Source organism: Henckelia pumila, chromosome 4 (genome assembly GCF_033568475.1).
Source record: "Henckelia pumila isolate YLH828 chromosome 4, ASM3356847v2, whole genome shotgun sequence".
NCBI classification, from domain to species: Eukaryota; Viridiplantae; Streptophyta; class Magnoliopsida; order Lamiales; family Gesneriaceae; genus Henckelia; species Henckelia pumila.
This window is the reverse complement of record NC_133123.1, coordinates 4699114-4715179: the sequence shown is the minus strand read 5'-3', so window position 1 is coordinate 4715179 and position 16066 is coordinate 4699114. Positions and strand designations below refer to the sequence as shown.

Genomic DNA, 16066 nt, shown 5'->3' with positions numbered 1-16066 from the left:
TATCTTTATTTTTTTTTGTAGTTTTAGTCCTTTTTCTGATATGACGCTGATGTGGCACCGATGCAGTGCTGGTGTGGAGCTGACGTGTACAGTGTCATGTAAGCATTTTCGAAGAAAAAAGACTGAAATTGCCCAAAATCAAAACATGCAGGACTAAACTTAAATATAAAAACATAGAGGACCAAAATCGCAAAATGACAAACATACAAGACGAAAATTGCAATTTTTTCCTAAAAATTTAAAACGTTTTTTTCTGTTTTAACTTATAAAACTTGAAATTTGATATCGATGTTTCGTCATGTGTTACATTTTTTTAAACCTTGATAGATGTTTATTTATTTATGAAAACATCACCTTTCTTAATCCATATTTTTGTTTTTTTTGACAGATACTTACGTTCGAAGACTTTATTTTTTTAAAATTTGTTATCCATCTTCTATTTCTACGTCAAGACTTCGTATTTTATTCATTTCACAATTTAATTTTTTCTCTTTTTTTTCTATTGCTTAAGACTGACTATATCATCAAGTAACGCATGCACATAGATATATATACACATACTAATGACAGACACACGTGTTGTGTGTTGCGAATTTTTTTATTTTTTTATTTTTTTGTCTTGGTCACTTGATCAATATGCTCATTTGTGGTCGAATGAATAGGGAGATATGCCTTCAAAAAAAAAAAAAAAGAATAGGGAGATATTGATTTTAAATTTGGATCTCGAATGGGAAATATTGAATTTGTCATATTCTTTTTTGTCGCGACGAAAGAAAAGTAGGGGAAAAAGGGGAAATAAAGTGATTTTGTCATTTAAGAATGATGGTGGTTACTGGTTAGAGAGGAAAAAAATGGAGGAAAACATGGAACGAGGAAATTATCAAATAGGTTTACAAAGGATTTGAAATGACAACTTTGCAACGTGAAAAATGGGTTCGCACCAAATAACAGTTGCTATCGATAGACTATCAGAGTATTATTGAAGGAAAAGAGAAGGAAAACCAGAACATATTTCATGATTCTGCACAAATTTTTGTTACTATCGTCAAGGTTTGTTTGATGTTCACTCATGTATAAAAAATTTTGTTGCATCTGAACAAATATAACGTTCAATATTATGGGGAAAAAATTTGAAACCACTGAAACAGAAGTACAAAAACGCCTTGGAATTTCAACTTCTTCAAGTTTGAAAATCACCATATCTCGCGCGCCGAAACACAATCCCTTACCTATCTGTAGCTCAAAAAAACAACAGCTACCTTATACGATTTTGGAAGAGGAATTTAACGTTACCAGGAGCATCTGAGGATCTTCTAGCTGTTATTTTCAAAAAAGCACCATCAGTAAGCATGTGTTGCAACACTCGTGCTATATTTCTTGCATCATCGATTCCAACATGGTGACTTCCTAATGGAGGAATCTGGAGTCCCCTCAACATTGAGAGCATCCCTGGTGCCTATATCCATGCAAGAAACAAATTAATTGTTGAAATTATCTGTTTTCCTAAGGAATGTGGCAAAACAACAGGAGACATAACAATTAGGCGCAGAATTCGGCAATGTGTAGCATGTATAAATAAGAATTGAAATTTGAAGTACAAAGTTGGAGACAAAACTTTATGTACTCACCCTTTTGTTGTAGAAGTTTAGGTAGACGTCCTTCAAATTGATCCATTCCAAAAAATATGGTGGGAGTGTCATGTTTGATACAGCACACTGATGGGGGATTGAGGTTTTCAAGTCCCAATTACCACTAGCGCATAAAGAGTAATGGCATGTCAGATGGATGACTAAAACAAAAATATAGTGTTTCTTTTCTGGAAAAGACACATAAGCCCCAACTGAGACATACAATCGCCTTCAAAAAATTTTACTATAAAATAGATGTAACATTGTGAATTTAACAATGAGTAAAAAAATATCTTCAAAAAATTTGCATTCACGTTTGTTGATGGAATCACAGAAACAAACACCACCATGTCGCTTCCATTGACCATATATTATCTTAGATAAATTGATTTATACAGGGTGATGAAATGGTTTATAGTGTGCATCTCGTTTCAAATATTAAGATTACCCACACTCAGACATTTAAGTAAGCATCTTACCAAATTACAAATGCTCCTTTATTTAGAGGACCACCTCGTTCATTCCCACACAATTTATGCTTATCCAGCCATGCCTCAAACTGCTCAATAACCTCCACAAACTTAATAGCTGTGTCGTGCCAAACGCTGAGAATAATTAATAATACATCAGTGATGTTATCCCATTACCAAAAATAACAAAATACAACACCATATCGATAGAAAATAAAGCTGATAGGAGAACTACTTCGAGAAAATTATGCAGAGAATCTTTAGAGAAAGATTTAGGGAAAAACAACCGCGCAAAGGCCATGTGAAATCCAAAATCAACCATAAATTATGAATATTTAACAAATAAACCTAGAGGATTCAATGTTGATAATGGATTTCCAGTTAAGAACATTGAAGAAAGAAGGATAACACTGAGAGAAAATTCTGAATCGAAAAGCAATAATAAGCAATCCATTAAATGATACTAATAATCTCAAGTCAGCGTCAGTATAGTTCAAAAGATTGGTTTGTCTAAGACAGGGACTCCACTGATTCGCTATCGTTTTGCAGAATTTTCGTCAAACTAGACTAGAAATTCTGTCCTAGACAAGCTGCAGGGGTGTCATAAACTGGATCAAGAAACAGAGTCTTCAAATTGTTAAGAAAAGGCAAACCCCTTGACACCAAGTGAAAACGTGTATCATTGCGTAGAAATTACTATCAGAGAATCAAGAACATTTTTAGGGATTAACTTCCCAGAATTGGGTGGTTGGTAAGTTGGTATAGAGCTATCTTACGTAAGCATGATGCCATATATTCCCACAATTAAAGTGCGTGAAAAACTTTTGATCAAATTTCTCAAGGCAATGCCCGCTGAACTAAGAAAACTTGATGTGCATGGATTTTCGATACATCCAACTAAACTCCTTTGCTATATACTTATATACCCCATACAAGTTCTTTTCAAAATTTATTTCCACAATGGCTAGAAGTACAAAGAAACTTTAAAAACACAGTAGTGGCTAATGGGTACATAATGTGAGGAGGTTATAACTTATATTACGTATTCAGCAAAGCGATGGTGGAACGTTCAGTAACTCTTAACACACATGTTGAGTCAGGTGCAAATTTATGATCTTGCCTAGAGTTCCATTAACGGAAAATGGTGCGTCATGGAGTAAAGAATTGAACCTACTTTCGCCCCATGGTTTTGAAAATCTTCCAAACCATGCATGATATGTGTTGGTTTGGTTCACCAAAACAAAAAGCTTCTTGCAGGGGGAAGCCAAAAAATCTCAAAGTATTGCCTCGAGCAAGATGGTCATATGATTTTAAGTCACAGCAGTGAGACTTAAGATGGAAAACCCGGACACAGAATAAGCATAATTTAAGCATTGAGATAGTCAAAACAGATCTAAGACCATACCGATCAACCCCAAAGGGTCCATATTTCCCTTCTATATACTCATTTATTCTTTGCTCGCTCATTTTTGTAGGCCTTACAAACCTGCGTGGATAAGAAGAAAAGCTATTATCAGTAATTGGAAGTTACATGTTGCAACAGATCTGGCTTCTCGGCAGATTATTCAATATTTTTTACATGAGAAATATTTGCTAATCAAGAAAGTAATTGCAAAAATATGCCGATCATTGCTATTGTATTCGGGTGACTTTATTATCTATTTAAACACAATAAAGTTCATTCCTTAAGAAGACAAAAAACATACGAAAACAGAAATAGCCTAACTCAAGGGCTTCCAGCTCCCATTTCTGTAAGGTTTTAATTCTACCAAGAACATTATTTTTGCTCACATGTAATATAAACCCCTATAACCCTTGAAATTTGAACATTCTAATAAAACATGATCTTTTTCACGATAACACGCGAAAAACATATCGGACTCGAAGTGCATCGGTAAAATTAAAAAACAACGGAGTTCATGATTTTCTGTAATAATAGAACTCCTCTTGGTAATTTCAACTCAGTTTACGAATATGGTTGCCTTTAGATATGGTTCTAACTTCAAACAATGTAAATGAGCGTATTCCTCAGTTTTCTCTACAAAATACTGAACAAGGGACTCAGTGACATATTCTGCATTAGTTTCAATCCACAACCAACATTTACATGCCAAAGCGGTTCCTCGAAGTTCAACAACCAGTTTTACAAAAACATGATCCCCCGAAGCTAAAGATGTATGCGTATATGGAAAACTAAAATGACATGGTTCTATGAAGTTTTACGAGTAAATTTCAACAAGCACAGCGTAATCTCAAGAACAAGCACAAACCAACAAAAGATAAGCAATATATTTTATTAGTACATGAGAAAAGCCCTCACCTGTGAAACACATCCAACACATCCATATTTTTCACATCAAATAACAAAACGGGAAACTCCAAAATCTCAACTTTTCCCTCTAAATCCAGCACTAAGAAATAATCAAACTCCTGAGCCCGGAATTTCTTCAAGCCCGAAACACTTCCTACTGAGAAACTATGGTTGAACCTTTGTACATGTAAAGGATCATCCATCTAAGCCCATTACAAAGAAATAAAAGATTAACCGCTTCAGAATCTTCAAAATCACGTCGCGTTTACGAATCGGCTAGTTTCAAATTTAGAATGCGTAAATAAAGAACTACTCAAGTGATCACTCGTTACCTTAGTGCAAACGCCTTGGGAGTTGTACAGACACATTGGCTTCCAGCTCGAGTTTCTGCCCGACTTGTGGATTTCGGACTGGATGGGGGTGAATGTGGTCGATTCTTCCGTGGCAGAAGAACTGCAGTGAATATTTTTGCGATTGGATTGATTTTGTTCGAGCAAGAGCGGTGGCAAGGGGAAGGACGGGGGAGCAAACAGTGTCCGGCGGAGCGAAGGTGGTGCTTTCCACGTCGCCATGGCGGCGAAAACTATGGGTCACAAATTCACAATGGTGAATCTGGGAAAATTTGATGCTGGTTGGTTTTTAAAACAAAAAACAAAAACAAAAAAAGTTGGACTCTTTTTGTGGATAATGAATATAAATGTTGGATATGGATAAATATCCATCTTGGATTCTCCAGGCTGATGGGCTCTTGTATTGGCCCAAGTCACATCGAATTTACCTCCATTTTTGTTTTAAATTTTTTATTTAAAAAAAAACAATTAGCTCAATTTTAAATTATTTAATTTGTCTTCGTTATAAACACGTACAGTAAAACCTCAATAAACCAATAAATATAATGTTGGCATCATAAAATTTTATTAATTTATAGAGTTATTATTTAATGGATAAATTAATAACTTATTATTTTAAATAGTACATGTTCGATCTAACTAATATATAGTAATTAAACTGATGTGGCACTAAGAGTTTCCTTATATTTACTTTTAAAAATATATTTCCATGTTATCCGGGTGAAAATGGATTTGTTCACAAATGTAATGTAACACTTAGAAATTAGAATAAATTGTAGCTAACGTAATTAAAATTCTCATTGATGATAAAATTTAGAATAATACATTATTGGAACTAGTTACATAAAATATAATATTCATAGAGAAAACAAATCTTCCCAATTTTTCGTTACAATTCGAAAATATAGCATCTGAACTTTTGGATGCAATGAGAAAATTTAGAGATGAAATTCAATCAGATCTGAATTCAAGAAAGGTACAAACAACAGTAGAATCATATTTTACTAACTTGTACTAGTTATATTTTGTAATTTTATAAAATTATTAATTTATGATATTGACGGGATCAAATATTTATATAAGAGTTTTTCGAAAATCATTATCTTATTAATTTATTGAGATCATTTATTTAATAAATTGGTCCAAGTTGGGACTGGAAAAAAAATTACATTAGAGAGTTTATTAATTTATCAGATATTAATTTAGAGAGATTTTACTGTATACACTAACACCTTTAATTTTATAAAAAATTGTTTTTTTATAACGTTCGAATAAATCTTCTTATTTATTTATTTACCTTTTATCCAAGTTTACCAATTCAAAAAAATTAAGTTTTCGCGGACAGATATTTACTTATTATAAGATCGTTTATTTACAACGGACTGGTATACAAAGTCAACAGATCTCAATGAATACAATAGGATTTATGGCTACACAAACTGTTGAGAACAGTTCTAGATCGGGACCAAGACGAACTACTGTAGGGAGTTTATTAAAACCATTGAATTCGGAATATATATGGTAAAGTAGGAAGATGAACGACTAATTGACTATATTGAATTTATTAAAACCATTCAATTCGAAATATGGTAAAATAGCTCTATGCACGAGATACATACATATATACATATTTATTTTATTTTTTTCATTTAAAATTTATAGATTGTATTAAAATTTAAAACTCTAAAACAAATTTTGAATAATAATTTTTTATTTAGACAAAGAAAAAAATATAAAGATTATTAGTATATGATAGTTTTATATAATAAGATACATATTTATTAAAAAAATATGATTATTTATTAAATAAAAAAAAGTAATTTTGGTTATCTAAGAACATACTAAGACACTAAAATTAGTTACTCTAATCCTCTCAAATTTAATAATATAGTATACATGGGCGGATTCACCATAGGACCGCCCCCAAAAAATTTAATTTTTTTTAGTACTATATGTTTAATATTTTTAGGTCATAGTATATATAATAACGGCCCCTTTAAAATAACAAAAGTTTCTGCAGGCTAGTGGCGAAAGCTCCTTTATGTGCCTTTTCTAACAAGGTTCTACTCCTACTTGTTTTGAATTTTAATTTTTCCCCTCTCCTTCTCTATTTGTTTTCTTTTTTCCTCCTCTATCACACATACATAATTTGTTCTTATTATTTCCCCCTTTCTTCTTTAACTAAATTATTATTTTTTAAAATTAATGATAAGTTATTTATTTCCTGAAAATTTTAAAATTTATTCTATAAAATTATAAAAATAAAATGACATTATAATAACAAATAAAATGGAAGAAGATATCATATTAATTGAAGAAACAACTTCGAATATTTAAAATATTTGTCTATTTAATTATTTTTGATATCTTTAAAATTTATCATCTAAAATTTCACACTTTCTTGTTGTTTCATATATAATCACTTTTTCTTTTTTTTTCCCCCTAAAATCTATAGATTTTTACGACAATTAATAATATTTTTTCCACTTTTTTTAATTAATATGTTCATATTTAATTGAGATTTTCATTAAATATATATATTACTTTCAATAATTTTTTTACACTATATAAGTATTCATTAAATAAGGATATATAACATTGAAAAATTATTTACCAATTGACATTTCTAAAAAAAATTATTAATATGCATGAAAAAAGTATATATATATATATATATATATATATATATATATAAATAAGATGAATTGAGTATAAAATAAAATAATTTATATATATATATATATATATTTGAAGATAGACATATATATATTTTTAAAATAATAAAATAACATATTTTAAATAAATAAAAGAGAATGAGACATCATAGAGATACAAGAGCTTGTTTTTAGAGTGATCGTGTTTGTGGTTACACTTTCAACAAGCTATACAACTATTATAGAAAAAAATCATTTTCAGCCATGGATATTAACAAAACTAGGTTTCAGAGCAAAATAGATGACGATTTTTTCTTGGATGCATTGATGATATGTATTGAAATTAATTGCTAAAAATATTTGTATTGATATTATCATAAAAAACTTTAAAAATTCTAATGAACGTCGAATACCTTTAATGTACAAATATTAATTTGTTCGAAACATATAATTGATGTTTAATTAGTTGAATATAATACTTTAATTTGTTTTTTTTTTAAATCTTGTGTTTAGCTTGTAGGCGGCCCCCCAAGACCGAAATCCTAGATCTGTCCCCTGATAGTACACATATATACACACACACACATATATATATAATACATAAAACATTATAGTATATTGAATCACAAATACATATACGACAGAAAACGATCGAATATAATAAGTGTTTATTGAACGTTGTGAATTAAATTTTTTTTAAAAAAAATACGGGATGAATTCTCGTATCACGTTTTACCAGTAAGTCGATTGTACATGTATACATACAATGAGAATTCAATGGTCCGAACATGTCTTCGGGTCGTCCGAAGTGTGCATTTCGTGGCCTCTGAGGGTGCCTCCGAGCAATTTTAAAATCATGAAAAATCTTCGGGTCGTTCGAACTGTCTTCGGATCGTTCGAAGTAGTCTTCGAAGCCTCCGAGCCTGTCCTCCGATCTTTATTTAATTTTGTAAAAATCTTCGAACAGTCCGAAGTGGGCTTCGGATCGTCCGAACCTGGGCAGATTCGAACCATTGAATTTTTATTCCCAATTTTTGATTATCGGTTCTTGCTTCCAATATTGTCTATACTCAAAAGTATTATAATCTGCAAATTTCTCACTTGAAACTGTTAATAATAATTTAACCGAGTTTTGTAATCATCAAAACAATTTAATTATGAGAATTTTTAATGCATTAAAAACATTAATCTCATTACACGAGATTTGTATGCGTGTAAGACGTAACACATATACACACACATATATATATAATACATAAAACTTTGTAGTATATTGAATCACAAATACATATACGACAGAAAACGATCGAATATAATAAGTGTTTATTGAACGTCGTAAATTACATTTTTTTTTTTAAATACGGGATGAATTATCGTGTCACGTTTTATCAGTAAGTTGATTGTATATGTATATATACAGTGAGATTAAATTCTTATGTCACGTTTTTCTCAGTAAACCAATGATGTAAATTGTAAAGCATAAAATAGTATGTTACAACGAGATGGTGATACTATAATTGTAAATTTACGTCAAAAAATACTATATTTGTAAATAAATTATCCATAATGAGCCAAATATATATTCTCTCATGGGCAACAAATGAGCTCACATGTAAAATAAATAAATAATAACGGCTTCTAGTGAGTTGTTGGACTTGGATTTACAACAAAAGCGAATAAGCGATATGGGGATATTATTAATTAATTCGGTTTTTATTTTCTCACATGACACTCAGTCCGCCTTTCACACAAATATCTTGATTTGTGGCGGCGTTTCTCTAAATGAACTTAATTAGTATATATATTTCTTAAGATTTTGAATATATACTTTGATTTGGTATCTAAAAGATGTAGACTACCCGAATACGGTTGCTTTTTAAATTGAGGGCACCCCTACGAGATTAATGGTTTTTTTTTATAATGTGAGAATCCACAGTCGTTATCTTTTTGTATTGGATAAATCTCTACGAACTAACGTAATAGTTAGTCAGAAATCACATTGGACAATATCTATGTGACAGGTGGTGCTTTTGGGCGATAAAGTTAATGCAAAAATGTCGACAAATAATTAATATATAAAATAATATAAATGTCTGCTTTTGGGCGATAAAGTTAATGCAAAAATGTCAACAAATAATTAATATATAAAATAATATAAATGTTACAATAAATATATATATATATATATATATATATATATATATATATAAAAGTAAAGTTGTCTTGTGAAGAAAACAAATTATCGTCAAAATGACAATTTTATAAAAATAAAGAATTATCAAGACAAATGTTTAAGCATACCGTATTAAATATTCGAAACAAATAGCAAATAAACATGTGATTAAATGTTAAGTCTTTTCCATTTCCTTTTTATAAAATTTAGTTTTGAATCTGATGCCCTTGAAATTATATTTAAACCACAATATTTAAGTATTTGAATTGATTATAACGTCTTCTTTTAATCTCGATTATGGTTTTGAGTTATTATATATTATTTTTATATATTTAATTCCCACGGTTTTTTAAAATGTTAAATAAAACATTAAAATTTCATATTTAGTATGTTCTCCAACCTTTTAATGACGGTTGTCATCGTTAATTTTTTTTTGTACCCCTCTTTCTCATTAATAGGCAAATGTGTGTTTTCACACAAATTAAAAAATTGATAAAGTAAATTTTATGAATCAATTTTTCATTTTATCCTTATTTAATGAAAATTTAATAGAATAAAATAATTATACAAGTAGTTAATGATATAAATTTAATATGGGTAAATATATAAGATATAAAATTAAATATGAAAAATGGACTACATATTTGGAATGGACGAAAAAAAATATAACATAAATGAGTGACTTTGGAGTATATTAACTGTCCATAAATTGATATTATTATTATTATATTATTTAATCAAAACTTTAATATAATAATTTTAACATGCATTAAAAAATAATCAAAATTTTCAATCAAAACTTATTCATTTAATTGATGATAAAAATCTGAAATTTTGAAAAATATTCAATTTTGTTAAAATTTTGATAGATAAAATAGTATATGATTTTTTTAAAAAAATTATTTTTTTTGTGACGTGAAAACCTGCAGTCGCTACCTTTGGTGTACACTGGGTAAACCCCTGGACTAACGCAATAACCTACAAAAAAAAAAAAAAAAAAAATTTATTAGTAACAATTCACCCGGCCAATATATTGAATATAATGATAAATAAATCGATTTTACAGTAAAAAATCGATATCCCATTTTTAAATTAAAAAAAATGTTTATGTTTATTGGTCCGATAATTAATGAATCGTGGAAAATGAACTACCACGCTTTGCACGTAGCATTTAACATAGTTGACAATACAATACAGAATGACAAAAATACTGCAAATTTAGAATTATTTATTTATTTATAAGCATACAGAGATTAATAACAAAAGGAAAACATGCATGTTTGAAGCACATCAATTTATTAAATGGTCGTACTTATGAATTTATGGTTGCTAAATTTGAGTGTTATACATTTGGCAGGTGTTGATCTAGGAAATTAATTTCTTTGTTTGAAAATTGATAATAGGTAGCGATATATTATTGTGCAAGGGTAAAAGTCATCAAAGTCGATATATAGAAAAAAAGTCAGCCCCTATAAAATGAAAAATAAAATGCAAAGATAAAAATAAAATACAAAAAAAGTCAGCACCTCGGTAGTTCTACAATTAGCTTTTAGTTTTTTGTTTGTAATATATTATACTTTCAAGTAATGATTAAATTTATACATGATAAAGAAGTTTGAAAAAATCAGAAGCATATAATGTTTGTAACACTGTTTTTTTTTTTTTTAAAAAAAATACCAAACATTAACTGAGACTAATATTTTTTAATCTTGTATCTGATTTTAGTGGTATTTTGTGCTTGATAAAAATACTGGTGGTAAGAGTGTCTCAAAAGGTTTTCATTCATTTACCAAAACATCGTAATCACTTCAGAAGAATTAAAATCAACATGAAACTGGCTTCTCGATTTGAATTTGAAAAATAAAAATTAACATGAAATCAACTTCATGATTTGAAATAATTAAACTGAAAATAAACAAAATTAGGATTAAGATCAGTGCGTTTGAATTAAGAAGTCAAAAAGGAAAAAAAATGTGTTTTTTTAAAAGTTTTTTAATTATTTCAAATGTGTTTGAATATATTTGTAGTACTTTTAAAAGCAATTAACCAAGCCAAAATAATTTTTACATGTTTTTCAAAATCTCATATTTATAAATTTTCAATTTTTTTTTATAACTCAACTTAAAAAAAATGCTTTCAATCTATTTATCCAAACACAAAATTATTACAACTTTTACTTATAAAATTATTTTAAAATCCAACTTAAAAAACACTTTTTAAAATAAAATACATCTGTATTCTAACTGGCTTTAGGAAATACCAAAAAATAAATTTGATTTTTAAAGAAAGTGAAAAAACGAAGAATCACTTTTCATCTTGGCCCGGATTTATGGAAAGGGTAAGAATTTTTAATTGTGATTTGATTAATGAAAGGTTTTTAATAGAGTATGAATTATATGTCATAAATTAATTGCGTGACATTGAAATGAAAACGACACCATAACATAAAGTTGTCCCACGCTTAAGCAATGAATAGAAGACGATTTTAATGATCTTGTCTTATACTTTATCGAGATTTGATATACAATAATAGCAAACAATATATACATATATAGGGAATTGATAGGCGGCGCCAGAAATATTTTCCAACTTGGCATACCAAAACTTGACAAGAAGCGTTAAAGAAAGTAAACAACAACGACAGATACAATACATCAATATTTGGGTACGACTTGATTCTAGCAAGTTGGGGATCAAGAAGGGATACATATACATATATATATATATATATATCTTATTTCATGCTTACATCAGAATTGAGCGTTTGTAATTTTCTTAAAAGTTATAGCAATTTGTTTTTTCAAAAGTTGAGCATTTGTCACTTTATCAAAAGCTATAAATGATGATAACAATATAATTTTAATCTTTAATTTTAATTCATATAATAGTCAAAGCATCAAAGTTCGATCGATTTCCTAACAGACGCAATTGTTAAAAACAATTAGAGGTGTCCAAACGAACTAGCAAGACGGGCCAACCACAATCCGTCACAACCCATCATTAGGCGGGTCGGGCCGGTCTTTGCATCTTTTAGGCGGGTTGAGAAAACACAAACCCAACCCACCTATTTTAGGTGACGGAACGAGCCAACCCGACATACCTATGTGTAATTTGACGAGTTTTGGCGGACCAACCCGCAACCTACCATTAGGCAGGGCGAACCGGCCCACTTTTTAGTCCGGTTGAGAAATTTTCAACTCAACCCAACTATTTTGTATGACGGAGCGGATCAATCCAACGGACCTAGCCCATTTTGACACCTCTACCAACAATCCCTATCTCATTTACTACATATCTTGCAATCCCCATCAATCAAACTCGCGATATTGATTTTGATTTTTTTTAATTATAAGACCGTAAATTTGTCGTTTTACCAACAGTTATGAGTAATCATGCAACTCTAATTTTTTAAACCGTCGAACAACTAATATCACGGTTCAATCGCTTTTATAACAAAGATAATTATTATATTAAAGAAAAACTATATGAATCTTTCTTCTATTTAATCTTAGACTAATTTTTAACTCTGATGTGGTGGTATAGTTGTTTATTTATGAAGACATATTATCAGTAAATAGATATTTGTAATTTTATAAGTCGCGACAATTTTTGAAAATTTCAATAGATGTGGTCTCATAATGTCTAGCACATGAAATTTCATGGCAGATTCCTCATACGTGCATGTTGGCGCTATCTTCAATCACTTAAAAGCTTTTGTCAAATACAAGTTATTTTTCACAAAAATTTTGATTTATTAATGGAATCTAAAAAAAACTGATAAATTTAATTATATGAAATCAATCTTTCGTTCGAACGTTATGTAGTGGTGGGTATCGACTAATTTAAACGTGCGATTATATAATTTTTTTAACGACAATGTTTTCATATAGAGAAAGATAAATAAAACGTAGATATCTAATTAAATAAAATGTAGACATCTAATTCGATGACGATATGCTACCTACTAATTAATATGTCTACTGTATCGCATTTGATATTGCTAAGTATTAACACTGCTGTAATTTAATGGTTGCACACGTATGATATATCCTACTGTGAAATTTTGTTTTTATTTGTTTTAAAAATAGAATTGTCATGAGTAAAAAATATTTTAGTATCATAACTACTGATAAATAATCAAATTGGTGGATGAGAGTACTATTTCTAATTATTTAATTGATACATATTTCAAATAAAAAATTCAATTTTGACACATGTTATTATTAATATAGGCAGATGATGATCAATCATATATATTTTAATAATATATAGCCAACAAAAACACAAATTTACATTTACAGGAACAAGGTTTTTTGTTAAATATAATCGTAATCCATTCACAGGTTATACATTCTTTAATAGGGTTTTCAATAAATTAAATTCCTCATCAATTATTAGTTTTTATTATTATTATTTTCAACACAATGAATATAATACATACATGAAGAATATTCTCACAAATTAATTCAAGGTAACATGAAAATAACATTTCTTCGTGAATTTACATCATAAATATATATTTTCATGGCACATAAGGAAATGTATTTAATAAAAGTAATCAATTTGAGAATTTAATTATTAATTATAAGTTATGTATCATATATCAAATTAAACTAATATAATTTACAACACAAAAACTCTTGATCCACGAAAAAATATTATTTTTAATATAGAAAATATTATTTTTCGCTCTATATAAGAATCATATTTATCCATTTTACGGACCTACCTATTTTATAAAAACCAATAACTAGTTATGTATTATGGATAAGGATTTCAAAACTAAATCTCTTCTCATCGACAGATCAAGATTAACAGATTCAAATTCACTTACAAGCAAAAAAATCATTAACCGTTGTCAATAATTATGACTGACATACCGTACCAAAATACCAAATTATCGAGATATTATACCGAAAATTTTTCGATATACAAACATTTTTTCGATATATCGAATTTTTTTTTTCAGTATTTATACGGTATCACAGTATCACTCATATCAGTATGAATTTTTTTCATATCAAAATTTTGATATGGTTACTGATATGAATTTTTTTTATGTCAATATTTTTGGTACAACATATCGAAAACTCACTCCTACTTATAATACACACACATTTACGAAAAAAGAATTCCTCTTGGAAATCGAAATAATAACACTAAAGAGAAAATCATTTATAACGAATGATGGGTATAACGTATACGTACAAGTTTTTAAACACTGTTAATTATAAGCATCGATCCCATATTATTGGACTGAAATCGCTAACGCTAATGATTTATAACGAATTTCAACAAAAAAAAAAAAAACACTAATACTAAAAAATCAACAATTTCCAGAAATTAATTAAAAATGCATATATAATCGAGTTTCCTTAATTAATTCTATACCCAGAAATCGTTTTCATGATCCCATTCATTTGAGTCCTTGCCACTACTCATCATCAAACATGCATAAAGTTCTTCTTCGTACTGCAGATTAGCTGGATCGGCGGCGGCCCAGTTCCCCGACCAGACAACATCGTCATTCAGGCTCGAGCTTCCGCCGCCTTCGTCGCAGCAACTGGACTGCAGAGAAGAAACCGGAGGATTAATATTCCAAGCTTGATTGAGTAGTTGAGGCGTGCAGGAAGCCGACAGCATTTGTTGAGCCCGTTTCAGCTCTCCACGGAGATTGGACACTTGTTTCTCCAGTTGTTTATTCTCGGCTAACGCGGCTTGGAGCCGGAACTCGAGCGAGCTGTAGTCGAGCTCCAGGCTCTGGCTCTTCCAGCGGGCCCTTTTGTTCTGGTACCAAATGGCGATCTGTCTCGGGGGCACGCCGAGTTCCCGCGCCAACTGGAACTTGCGCTCCGGGTCGAGCTTCTTGCTTGCGTCGAAGCTGGACTCGAGGAGCTGCACTTGCTGTTGGTTCAGCCTCTTCTTCGCATGTTTGATCAATGAGCTGTTTTTGGGGTTACTCGTTGAGAGACTCATCTTGTTCCAAAATCCTTTTCTGTATTAATTGAATTTGTTCAATATTTTCTTTGACAAGATTTGCTTAATGATATGAAATGACGGTGTATATATATATTTTTTTTTGGGTCTTTTGAAAGCAATGATGGTGGTTAGTGGAATTCTGTTTGTGTTTTATTTATAGAGATCAGCTGGGCCCAAATGGGGGCCACCGGTTGACAATCAAATTTTTTGGGTGATATGGATGCAAGGAGTGTTATTATGAGATACAAGCCCCTAAGGATGTTTAAGTTTGTGGAGTAGGTGAACTTTTGGCTAAATGTCAGGAGTTTGATTTTCCCTATCAACATCTTCTTGGACTAGATTGTCACACAAGGCTTGCCTAGTGTGGTTTACCTGGCTAACGTAGTTTGCAGGCTATTGCGTTAGTTCGGGGTTTACCCAGTACGCACCGAAGATAGCAGCTGCGGGTTCCCACGTCACAAAAAGAATAATTAGATACATGTATTTTCGTACAAGATCTTC

At 30.1% G+C, this 16066-nt stretch overlaps 2 protein-coding genes across 2 annotated transcripts; both read right to left on the bottom strand.

Annotated features, from left to right (window-relative positions):
- Positions 1–1031: 1031 nt before the first annotated feature.
- Positions 1032–5005, bottom strand: LOC140866187 (uncharacterized exonuclease domain-containing protein At3g15140). The gene is made up of 6 exons (XM_073271099.1): positions 4742–5005; positions 4419–4612; positions 3504–3584; positions 2108–2233; positions 1629–1752; positions 1032–1456 (listed from the first exon to the last, which is right to left on the bottom strand). The coding sequence occupies exons 1-6, from the start codon at positions 4979–4981 to the stop codon at positions 1256–1258; spliced, it is 966 nt and encodes a 321-aa protein (XP_073127200.1). The 5' UTR covers positions 4982–5005; the 3' UTR covers positions 1032–1255.
- Positions 5006–14758: 9753 nt separating this feature from the next.
- LOC140867132 (homeobox-leucine zipper protein ATHB-52) lies at positions 14759–15669 on the bottom strand. The gene has a single exon (XM_073272205.1). It carries the CDS (start codon positions 15560–15562, stop codon positions 14972–14974), a length of 591 nt encoding a protein of 196 aa, XP_073128306.1. The 5' UTR covers positions 15563–15669; the 3' UTR covers positions 14759–14971.
- Between the last annotated feature and the right edge of the window lie 397 nt (positions 15670–16066).